The sequence below is a fragment of the Chrysochloris asiatica genome, unplaced genomic scaffold (genome assembly GCF_000296735.1).
Source record: "Chrysochloris asiatica unplaced genomic scaffold, ChrAsi1.0 scaffold00015, whole genome shotgun sequence".
NCBI classification, from domain to species: Eukaryota; Metazoa; Chordata; class Mammalia; order Afrosoricida; family Chrysochloridae; genus Chrysochloris; species Chrysochloris asiatica.
In genome coordinates this window covers 14,164,064-14,176,859 of record NW_006408533.1, presented here as the reverse complement: position 1 = coordinate 14,176,859, position 12,796 = coordinate 14,164,064, and the positions used below count along the sequence as shown (strand labels likewise).

Here is a 12,796-nt window from a genome sequence, read left to right as displayed (position 1 = left end):
ACTATACAAGGTTGCTATGGATTAAAACCAACCTGATGGTATTTAACAACAACAATCAGAAAAAATGGCTAGTAATAAGAATTCAGTCATTAATTGAGTAATATATGGTCCTGGTGTGGCTCTATTTGATAGACACTGGACTGCTAACCACAAAGCCAGCAGGTCGATCCCACCATCCTCTCCTCAAAAATCCTCTACAGGGTCTCTCTGAGTCAGAAGTAACCCAATGGCACTTAGCAACAACAACACAAACCTATCAATTAATAAATACTAATTGTATCTCTAATGATTTTATATTATTATATCAACTATGAAAGCAGGGAAGAAATCAATTATATCAAAGTTCTGTTTTAAAAATCTGCGTACAGCACTGTTTCTTGGTAAAATAAAAGGATACACATATTATTTTGGGCCCAATCTACATCTGAAAGCACAAAGATCCTGGTGACTCAGACACCCCTATTCCTCTCATTGTACCTGCTTCTATAAATACTCTGTTTTCCCCTAATCTACATTAATGCTTTCATGCAAAGTTTCCTATTAGGAAGAGGAGGCAAATCGCACAGCTCTGAATTTTTATTATTATTTTTTAATGTTTTTATTGTAAATTGAGTGATAGCTTACAAGGGAGAACATCAGTCTTACAATCATCCTATCATTTTTTGTTTCATTTCAATGATTACAATCCCCTCTATGCATCATCATTCAGCAGTATTTGCTTCAATTCCCTCTGTTGTGGTTGTTTTTTCTTTTTGGATGTACACCAAAGCACTCAGGAATCTACAGTCATTCAAACAACCAAAGGGCACACCTTGGAAGCATGTCCTTCCACGTGCTCCCTGCCCCCACCAGCCACCAGCACACAGCCCCTCTCCCTTCATGTCTAGAGTCCTCAGCTGCTCTATTTCTCCCTGTCATCATCTCTGCCTCCATCTCTGGCTTTGCCACTTCTCTGGATAGGATCCCACACTCTGCTCCTGCTCGTCTCCCTTGATAGTCCCACGGTCCTCCATTCCTGGACTGTAAAATCACCCACTGGCCCCCTTTTGCTTCTATCTTTACAGTTGCGACAATCGCAATTAGTCATAATAACAATTACATACTATTGAATCAAAAGAGTGGTATCCCCATTTCCTTTCACCAGACCTGTCTAGACAGGATGAAAACCACTCAGTGGGGATTCTGCCTTCCCCCACACACTCTGAAACTAAGTTCCCTCATGAAAATTTGTAAGCCAGTCACTTCTAGTCTTTATTGTACCTCATTTTAGGTAGCCAATGTCTAAGTTGCCCATCCCTATCAACCCTTTGTACAGAGGGGATGGGAAATGATTATTGCTATAAAGATTCCTTCCCTCTTGCTTGGTATTTTAAGCTACTACATACATGCGTATAGGTCAAGTTCATCAAATTGTAGAGATTTATACTTGTTTATTTAAAAAAAATTTTTTTTTGATCTTCCTCTAGTTGAATTCTGACCATCCAGCCATTGAAGCTAGGTCAAATGGGTACTATCTGCAGGTTTGGGTATTCTTGTGCATCTCCCTTCACCTCATCAGCTGGACACTTCATTCTCAGCGATAGTCCTCTGTGGCTATGACCTTGTCCATGGGCTCAGGAGTTCCCGGATCTCACCATACTTTGGGCCAGAATGGGGATCAGGATTCCACCTATGGTCTTGTATACTTACATACTTATATACTTACAAAGACTCCTCAAGAAGCCTGTTTCACTGGGCAAGTTTGAACTGACAAACTTGCAGTTCAACGGGTTTTGCAATCTGGCACTGTAACCCACAGCACCACACTTGGACTCTTGTTGACAATTGTATCTTTCTAGAAATTTCTTCATTTCATTTTCATTGTCTGATTTGTTGACATAAATATTCTCTTTTAATTATTTTAATTTCTATAGTGGCAGTAGTGATGGCACCTCTTTCAACCTTGACTTTGATAAGTTGTAATTTCTCTATTATTCTTGTTCAGTCCAGCTAATGGTTTGTCAATTTTATTGACCTTTTCAAAAAGTCAATTTTTAAAAATATTTTTCTGCTTTAACAAGATTAGTTTTTGTTTTCTGCTTTAACAACATAATGCTCTGATTTTGCTTTCCAGATTATTTTGAGAATAATTTAGCCTATTAAAGTTAGTCTCATGAAGTTCAAGATTAGATTATTTACTTGATATATTCATTTTTTCCCTAATATGTTGTTTTTAAATGCCTTCGACTTGGTTCCAACCCATAGCGACCATGTATACAGTTTCTGAGGCTCACCTGGTGAGCTGGAACCACCTACCTTGCAGTTCAAACGGATTTTGCCATCTAACTCATTAACCCTCAGTGCCACACCAAGATAGGTATTTAAAAACTATGAACTCTAAGAACTGTATAAATTTCAGTTAATAAAATTTCTTATAAGTTCATTTTTGTTTAGTTAAAAATGGGCGCTAGTGTTCCTTGTGATTTCTTGTTGGAACTGTTGTTTATTTAGAAGTTGTTGTTAAATCTGTGATTTTCACTAATTTTTTTCTGTTGTTGATTTCTTGTTCTATATTGTTTGCTATTAATACATTCTTTAAACAGTTTCCATTATGTTAAATTTATGTAGAATTTTTAAATTATCTGTTGTTTTTGTTTTTAAGTGACATCATTTAGTTAGTTCCGATAGTGACCTTGTATAGGGTTTCCAAGGAGTGAATTGTGGGTTTGAACTGCTGACCTTATAGTTAGCAGGCCAGTGCTTATCCTACAGCACCACACCAGGACTGTATAGCATATCTTTTAGCCTACATAATTTTTGTGTGTAGTTGAAAATAATTTGCATCCTGATTTGAATGAGTGTTCTATAAATACTAGGACAAGTTGATTAGTAGTGCTTTTCAAGTCCTCTACATCCTTAATGATTTTTCTGGCTGTTTTTTTCTTTGAATTATTGAGAATGAAGTCTTGATATCTATAACTATAATTTAATAAAGAAATCAATTATTTCAGGGTTTGTTTTTCATCAGTGTCAAGTTTAGATTACCTGTTTTCATTTTAAAAATCATTAAAAATATCCATAAAACCTGTGAATACAGTAACAAATGCAAAGAGGTCAATGTTTCATTTCTGAAATGGTAATTTTTGTAACTAAGTAGGCATCAATCCCAGATTTAGCACTGAATCAGTTCCTCAAACCTTGGTGCTTTTGCATTCCCTTTTTAGTATATCTCTTGGGTACAGGATACGATGACTCACTAAAAGTAACAAATCAAATTACAGACAGTGACACAAAGTTAAGATCCCATCCTCAGCATAAAAGTGGGTGTGGCACTGTAGAATAAGTACTCCTCTACAAGGTTGGTTTGAACCACAAATTAGATGGTTCAAACTCAACAGCCACTCCTCAGAAACCCTATATAGAGTTGCTGTGGGTGAGAACTGACTCCATGGCACTTAACAACAACAAAAAGTAAATCATCCTTCTAGATTGAACAATGAAGACACTTTCCCATTTCACTTATCCAGTGTAGGGGAAAACAACAGATCTACAACAAAAACAGCATTCTTAATGAACTGATATAAAATAAATTTATCGCTCAAATTCCTGTTACCTGTGAGGTCTGAAATGGTTAAGTAGAGAATGTCATTAAAATGTTTCATGGGTTGGTACTAAAGGCAACTATTAGCAGGAACAGAGAAACAATTTTTTGGAAGACTGAAACTTTAGTGTCAGCACTAAGGAAAATATTAGGAAAAGGAGACACTTAATATCAAATAAATCAAAACACACAAAGATCCAGGTTCAATGAGTGGGAGCAATAGAAATAGAGAACAGATTCTGACTAAAAAGTTTTACCGGATTACATTTGAGATTATAAAGTATATATGCATATATGTTTCAGGAAATTAAAAAAAAAAAAAGATTTGGAAGTAAAAGCAAGAATTAAAAAATTATATGCATATAAAACAAAATTGAAAAATTGTAAAAAATACAACTACTAGAAATTATAAATATATTACTTGAAATGAACAGCTCCATGTTGGTTAAACAGTTTCTTAGAGATTAGACTCAGTAAGGAAAAACTAACTTAAAACTTTAAGAAATTACATTGAATACATTCCAGCAATACAAAATGAGGAAAATCTGAAGGAAAGATTTGAAAGCATGGAGTATAGAATGAGCAGGCACTGAGGGAGCTGACAAAGACAGTATTTAACAAGACAATAGATGGGTTCTCTAAAAAATAAAATGATTTTGTGTAATTAGTGAAGCTAAAGAATGAGAAAGTGAGAGTGCTAAAACTGATGGTACATATTTAATTAATTGGAAAATATTTAGAAATGTTACTTAAAATAGTCATTAAAATTATTTTCACTTGTTTGAGAAAAAGCTGACTTGTTACTTAAAGAGAAAGCAATAGATTTTGCTATATCAAAAAGAATGAGTCATAAGTAATCAAATTTATGGCTTTAGAATTTAAAAAGATCAAAGGAAAATAAAGAGAAAACAAGAAAAAAGTGATAAAATAATAAAGAAATACATAATTTGGGAGAGATGCAAAATTGAATATTGGCTCATTAAAAAAAGAGTAATGAGAAAAAGAGTGTGAAAGAAAACCTACAGAAAGATGAATTAAAAATAAAACCAAAGGAACCAGAGACTATGGAAATAAACCAGATAAGGAATGACATTAGGACAGAAATAGAGACCCAGCAGTCATTAACAATAATGAAGTTATATAGAACAAGTTTCTTACAGTGTTACTGAAACATCGATTAAATGGATAAATTCATATAAAGTGGCTTGAAGAACAAATAGATAATTGAAATATTTATATAACTTCTAAAGAAGTATTTTCACTCAATAATAAACACCTTTACCCCCAAATATATTATTAAATATATATTAGGACAATAGTGCCACAACTTATCTGTCAGTTTGCCTTACTGAGGTGGCTGCATAATGCTGTGCTGTTGGAAGCTATGAAACTGGTACTTTAAATACCAGCAGGGTCATCCATGACGGACAGTTTCAAGACAGACTAGGAAAAAGTAGATAGAGGAAGTCTAGTTCTGAATGTTTAGCCAACAAAACTCTATGAATACAATGGAACATTATTAGATAAGGAAGATGAAGACATTATGAATAGCACCAGGATATTGTTTAATGTTGGAAGGCACATTTCAAGAGTGCAGTTGCTTTTAGTTGTCATCAACTAAGTTCTGACTCATAGCGACTCTATGCACAATAAAACACTACCCAGCACTGACCATCTTCACAATTACTGCTACACTTAACCCCATTGCTACTGCTAATGTGCCAAGTCATCTCATTGAAGATTTTACTCTTTTTTTTTACTGAGCTTCCATATTCCCATGCATGATGTCCTTCTCCAGGGACTGGTTACTTCTGATAACATGTCCAAAGTATGAGAGATGAAGTATCATTATCCTGGCTTCTAAGAAGCATTCTGTCTGTACTTTATTCAAGACAGGTTTGTTTTTCTGGCAGTCCATATTGTTGTGTAAAGTACTGTGGGTGTTCTGATATCCATTTTGGTCTTTTTCTCTCTCCTATCTTTTAGATGACCTTTTGTTTTCTTCCTATATTATGATTTTGATGTCATACCACAACTCTTCTGGTCTAAAGCATCAAATCTGTTCTTGAGATGATCTCTAAATTCAGGTGGGATATATTCAAGGTCACATTTAAACTTTGGTTAGTTATTTTAATTTTCTTCAATTTTAGTCTGAAATTGCATATGAGCAATTGATGGCCTTCTTCACAGCCTGTCCCTTGCCTTGTTTTGCCTGTGACACTGAGCTTTACCATTGTCTCATCCCACAGATGTAGTCAATTTGATTTCTGTCTATTCTATCTAACTGAGGTTCATGTGTATAGTCAGCTTTTTATGTTAAGAATGGTATTTACTATGAATAAGCAGTTGGTCTTGAAAATCTTTCATTTGATCTACAGCATCATCTTTATCAGTGGGAGCATAGTTTCCAACTACAGATCCTTCCTCTGTATTTCCAACTTTTGCATTCCAATCACCAACAATTTTTAGTACATCTTGATTACATGTCTGATCAATTTCTGACTGAAGAAGTTGGTAGAATTTTTCTATTTCACCATCTCTGCTTTAATGTTTGGAGTGTAATTTTGCATATTAGTTTTATATCTTCCTTGTATGTGTAAGAATGCCATCCTATCACAGACCCCATTGCATGATGAAATGCAATGCCATTTCTCTTGATGTTCCCAGTATAGTAAACCACATGATTGTAGAATTAAAATGGTCAATACCAATCTATTTCAGCCCACTAATGTGTAGGATACTATTCATTATGAATTTCAATTTATCTTAACAACTTCTAATTTTCCTAGATTCATGCTTTGTACATTTTATGTTGTACTCTTAATGTGGCAATGTAGGATAATCATAGGTCTACTATCTTCAACATTTCCAAATAATTTGGAAGAAAACTATCTGGCCAACCAATTGGAGGAGATTTGTATGTTTACCCACTCCAAAGAGAGGTTACCCAATGGAATTCAGAAATCATCAGACAGTATTTTTAATATCCCATGCAAGTAAAGTTTTACTAAAGGTAATACAGAAACGGCGGCAACCATACATTGACAGAGGACTTCCAGAGTTTCAAGCCAGATTCAGAAGAGGATGTGGAATGGGTGATATCATTGCTGATGTCCAATGGATCTGGGCTGAAAGCAGAGAATATCAGAAAGATATTTACCTGTGCTTTATTGGCTATGCAAAGGCCTTCGATTGTGTGGATCATGACACTCTATGGACAACATTACGAAGTATGAGTATTTTGGAACACTTAATTGTGCTAATGAGGAATCTGTACATGGGCCAAGAGGCAGTTGTTTAAACAGACCATGGGAACACTGAATGGTATAAAATTATGAAAGGTGTGCAACAGGGCTGTTTTCTTTCACCATACTTATTCAACCTATATGCTGTGCAAATAATCTGAGAAGCTGTGTTCTATGAAGAAAAGCGTGGCCTCAGGATTGGAGGAAGACTCATTAACAACCTGTGATATGCAGATGATACAACTTTGCTTACTGCAAGTGAAGAAGACTTAAAATACTGATGAAGATCAAAGATCTTGATCTTCATTCAGACCTGCACTTCAGTGTAAAGAAAAGAAAAATCCTCTCCAATGGACGAATAAATAATCCCTAGATAAATTTAGAAAAATTTGCAGTTGTCCAAGACTTCATTTTGCTGAGTCCAACAATTAACACTCATGGAAACTGCAATCAAGAAATCAAAAGATGTATTGCATTAGACAAATCTGCTGCACAAGACCTCTTTAAAGTAAAGTGTTCAAGAGCAAAGATGTCAGTTTGGGGATTAAGGTGTGCCTGACTCAAGCCTTAGTTTTTTTGTTCTCATGTACATTGAAAGTTTTCCTAGAGTTGTACTTTGTACATCCCATGTTCTGATTATTAATGGGTATTTACAGCTATTTCTCTTTATTTTGAGCTGTGCATCATCAGAAAATGAAGGTTCTTAAGGCTTAACTCCTTTCATGTGATCACAGTCAACTCTAATTTAGAAGGCAGATCTTCTCCAGTTCGTATTTTGTGCCTTCAAACCTGAGGGGCTCATCTTCTGGGACTGTATCATAGACTGTTATGGTACTCTTCATCATGTTTCAATATTCTATATTCTGGTGCTATCTTACAGTGTCTCATTACTATTCATAAGGTTTTCAGTGGCTAACCACTCAGACCTAGTATGCGTCTTCTTTCTTGTCTGTGTTATTCTGTATGCTCCACTGAAACCTTTTGCCATGGGTACCCTGCTGATGTTTACAATACTGATGTCATAGCTTACAACCTCACTGCAACACACCACCACAGTAAGACAGGCTGATAAACAAATGGTGGTGGCTTAACAGTTGGAACTTAGTTAATATAATGATAAAATATGTTTATCTTTCTAAAATTGTACTGATTCTCTGATGGAGACTTAAATTCATAAATAAATTGAAAAGATTTTTCATGTTTAAAATTTCAAAGATTTTTATACAGAAGAAAACATTTTTATACACTTATTCAATCCAATTTGTGTTGTTTTCTAGCTTTTTTTTTTTTTTTCTTTTTCTTCCTATAGGCCTTGCATGCTCATGATGGGTTTATTGTTAAATTTATGCATTTATTTTGTTTTATTTATAGTTTTGTGAGCGAGGTTATTCTGATGTCTGTATATTCTTTATTTATATAGAAATATGTTTATTTTGTATATTAATATTATATGAGCTACATTATCAATTACAATAATTTTCTGTTGATTCTTTTGTATGTTTGGATATAGATTTGTTCCGATCAGAAAGTCATAGTCATTTTTGTCTTTTTCATTCTGACATTTGTAACTCTTATTTCATCTTTTCATTTCTGCATAATTTTCAAGGAAGTCCTTTCCTATTATAATTTTTCTCACTTCAGAGATGTTTTACAGAATGGATATACGTAATCCAATTCTTTGGTGTAATGCATAAAATTTGATAGTTGGCTCAGACCCCTCCAGTGGAAGAAAAGCATGATGTTCTGCTTCTGTAAATATTACAACTAAGATGACCAAACGCAACACTTTAGTCTATAACACACTAGGTTACCGTAAGTCATAATGGACTCAAACACAACCAGTATACATAGTCCAGTTAAGAATACATTGATTCTATTAAATTAGTCTTATCCTGGAACAATGATTAACTCTTAAAACATTATTTTCATATTTTTCATGATGAATGTAGACAGAAACATCTTTTACAATGCAGGGTAAAGTCATATTGTAGTTTTAGTGAGACTTAAAGATAAGTAATTTCTGAAAATAAAATATTTCATATTTGTTACCAATTTTAAATTTCCTTATGGGTGTTTATGCTTTAAAATCGGACAGGCTTTTGTTTTCTTCTTTTCTTAGAACATGAGACCTATTTGAGGGATATTATAGAATTGCAATGGCATATTTCAAATAAAGTTCATCAACAAGAACATTTAGAGTTGCAAAAGACAAAGTTAGAAGAAGCAAATTCAACGGTTCAAGCAGACATAGATTATATGGATGAACATGCTCCTCTACTGGACTCAAAGCAAAACCAGGAACTTGATGCCTTGAGGGATTGTTACTTAAAAAAAAATGAGGTAAATGGATATATAATTCACAAAATGTTGCAAAGTAATGCAATAATATATCAACAATAAACATTAGTATATTTAAAGGTTTTATTTTTTGTTGAAAACTGATCTGCTACTTATTTTCCCAATAAATCATAAAACTGTACACTATCTATTGATTCAAGAAAAAATAGAAAAACTGAACACACCTATAACAAGTGAAGTGATTGGATTTTTATTAAAAATCCCTCCTGTAATTGATTGAATTGTGTGCAGTCATTCTACTGTTGCTATTGTTCTTGCTGCCATCAGGTCAGCCCCCAACTCATGTTATGCACATGAAACACTGCTAGCCCTGAGCCATCATTACATCTGGTTATACATCACACCCTTGTGATACATAGGGTTTGCTGCGCTGATTTCAGAAGTAGATTCTTAGGCCTTTTCTGCTCAGTTCTATAAGGTTGCTATGAGTCAGAACAGACTCAAGAACAATGAGGTAGCACTAGCTATAGGAGGCATTAGTGCCCCAGTGGTAGAATTCTCAGCTGTATGTGGGATATGGGTTTGGTTCTTGGTCAATATATGTTTTATGCAGCCACTACTCATCTCTCAAGGAGCTCTGGTAGCGTAGTGGTTAGGAATTGGGCTGCTAACCTCAGGGTCAGCAGTTCAAAACTACCAGCTGTTCCGCAGGAAAAAGATGAGGCTTTCTGCTCCCGTAAAGAGTTACTGCCTTGGAAACACTGCATAGGGTCTCTATGAGTCAGAACCGACTCCATGCACGCAACAAAAACAACAACCCATCTCTCAGTGGAAACTTGCAGAGCTTGCTTGCGGGCTATGATGCCAAACAGATTTCAGAGGTGATTCTAAACAAAGATAACTAGGAGGAAAGACATAAACCTGCATTTATGATCGTCATGATCATGATGTGCCATGGAGTCAGTTCTGATTCATAGCAACCCTGTACAGGGTTTCCAAGGCTGATAGTGGGTTTTATTTTCTATATACAATATCCCTATGGTCATGTATCATATGTGTTTTTTCATAGAACTATCTGATATAGCTCCAGAAGATCAGTTCTTCAGGTTGGAAGCCAATCAAAATATGAAGGAGGAAGAGCTGCCTCCTCAAAGTAGATTAGACCTTAATGATGTGGATAGAGCAAAGCTTTGGGGACCTTCTTTGGCTGATGAGTCATGATTCAAAATGAGAAGTTATAGTTACCAATATCCATTAACACTTGAAGCGTGGGATGTACAAAATACAAATATAAAAAAATAGAAAGTCATAAAAAAAATGAAGTGGGATGCATAAAGATTGATATCCTAAGTATTAGTAAGCTGAAATGAACTGGCATTGGTCTTTTTAAAATTGAATAGTCATATGGTTTACTACATTGAGAAAGACAAATTGAAGAGGAATGATGTTATATTAATTACCCTAAAGTACATTTCAACCTTTCAAGATCTGTCTTGAGGTACTATGTTGCCTGTGGTAGAATGATATCCATATGCTTACAAACAAGATCAATTATAAGATTATTATGCAAATTTACACACAAACCACTAAAGCCAATGATGCACAAATGAATTTTATCAGATTCTTCCATCTGAAATTGTTCAAACATGCATTCCAGATGCATTGGTAGTTGTTGGTGACTGGAATGTGGAAACTGGAAACAGAGCAACGATCACTAGCTGGAAAATATGACCTGGTTTATAGAAATGATGCTGGAGACCATAAAATAATATAATTGTGCAAGACCAATGACTTACTCATAGCAAATTATTTCTTTAGCAATTTAGATTGCAACTATCTTGCTTGCTGAAAATGAAGAAGACTTGAAGCACTTATTGATGAAGAACAAAGAATACAGCCTTCAATATAGATTACATCCCAATGTAAAGAAAACAAAAATCCTCACAATTGGACCCATGAAAAACAGTATGATAAACAGAGAAAAATTTGAAGTTGTGAAGGATTTCATTTTACTTGGAACCAAAATCAATGCTCATGGAAGCAACAATCAAGAAATCAAAGGACTTATTGCACTGAGCAAATCTGCTGCACAAGATCTTTTTAAAGCGTTAAAGAGCAAATATGTTACTTTAAGGACTAAGGTGCCCCTGATCCAAGCCATGATAATTCAATCACCTTATATGCATGTGAATTCTGGACAATAAATAAGGAAGCGTGAAGAAGAATTGATGCATTTTAATTATGGTGTTAGCAAAGAATATTGAACGCATCATGGACTGCCAGAAGCACAAATATATCTGTCTTGGAAAAAATACAGTCAGAATGCCCATTAGAAGTAAGAATTGTGAAATACTTTGTCTCATTTATTTTGGACATGTTATAAGGAGTTATGAGTCCCTGGAAAAGGTCATCATTCATGGGAAAGTAGAGGTCAGTTGAAAAATGAAGACCCCAATCAGATGGATTGACACATTGGCACAGCAGTGGGCACAGGCATAACAGCTCTGAGGGTGACTCTGTGTTTCATTCTGTTGTGCATAAAGTCACTATGACTAGCAGTAAACTGGAGGATATCTAACAACAACAATAGCAACATACATTTGGTTGTAATCCCATTGGGAATAAAGTTTTCTTTGTTGAGTTAATGAGGTCACACCAATGTAGAGTCTGTCTTAAACCAATCACCTATGTGCTATAAAATGAGTAGCGTAGGAACTGAAGCAAGGAAGCACACAACAGAAATATAGATGTCATATCGCTTGAAGATCACCAAGGAACTGAGGGAAAGAAGCTGAAAAGAAACAAGGACATTCCCCAGAGTCAACTAAAAGAGGAAGCCTTCCAGTAAGGCAGGTGCCCTGAAATTGGACTTTTGCCTCCTAAGCTGTGAGAAACTTAATTTATGGTCATTCAAGTCATTCACTTGTGGTATTTCTGTGACAGCAGCAGCCAATAACTAATGTACCACCCCACGTTTCTTTCTCTTGTCTGATTCTTTATAATTAGATACTAAGTGCACATATTAGTAAGAATATCTTTTCTTTTCTAGGTAATGGAACTATACAATCGTGTCCATGAAGAACTTGAGGAAGTAAAAGAAAGCTGCCAAAATGCCAACTTGAAGGCTGAGCAAATTAAATCAGAAATGGATAGAGATATTAGAAATGGTGAATTAAGCTTGGAAATGTATAAGTAAGAATTATTAACAAATGGTACTTACAATCCACCCACTGCCATCGAGTTAATTCCTACTCATAGTCACACTACATGCATAAATCTTTATGGGAAGAGACAGCCTCATCTTAATGCTGCAGTTATTGGGGGATTTGAACCTCTGATCTTGTGGTTAGCGATCTAGTTCCTATTCTATAGTGCCACTAGGGCTTCTCTAATGATACTTACAGCATTTTAAAATGTTCCTTTTATGAAACAAATACTAATTAAAAAAATATATTTCCAAACAAAAATTTCTCATTTTTTCTACCTTTTCATCCCTGCACCACCTGATCTCTGACCCTCCATCTTACCCAGCATGACATCCTTCTCCAGTGACTGTTCCCTCCTGACAATATGTCCAAAGTATGAGAGATGGAGCTTAGCCATCCTGGCCTCCAAGGAGCACTCTGGTTGCACTTCTTCCAAAACAGATCTATTGGTTCTTTTGGCAGTCCAT

At 35.1% G+C, this 12,796-nt stretch overlaps 1 protein-coding gene across 1 annotated transcript in view; it reads left to right on the top strand.

Moving 5' to 3' along the window:
* CCDC178 (coiled-coil domain containing 178) overlaps positions 1–12,796 on the top strand; it is a 585,948-nt gene that overhangs the window by 45,036 nt on the left and 528,116 nt on the right. The window contains exons 6-7 of the mRNA XM_006835132.1: positions 8,945–9,165; positions 12,173–12,315. Coding sequence (XP_006835195.1) covers positions 8,945–9,165; positions 12,173–12,315 — 364 coding nt within the window. The remainder of the gene's footprint in view (positions 1–8,944; positions 9,166–12,172; positions 12,316–12,796) is intronic.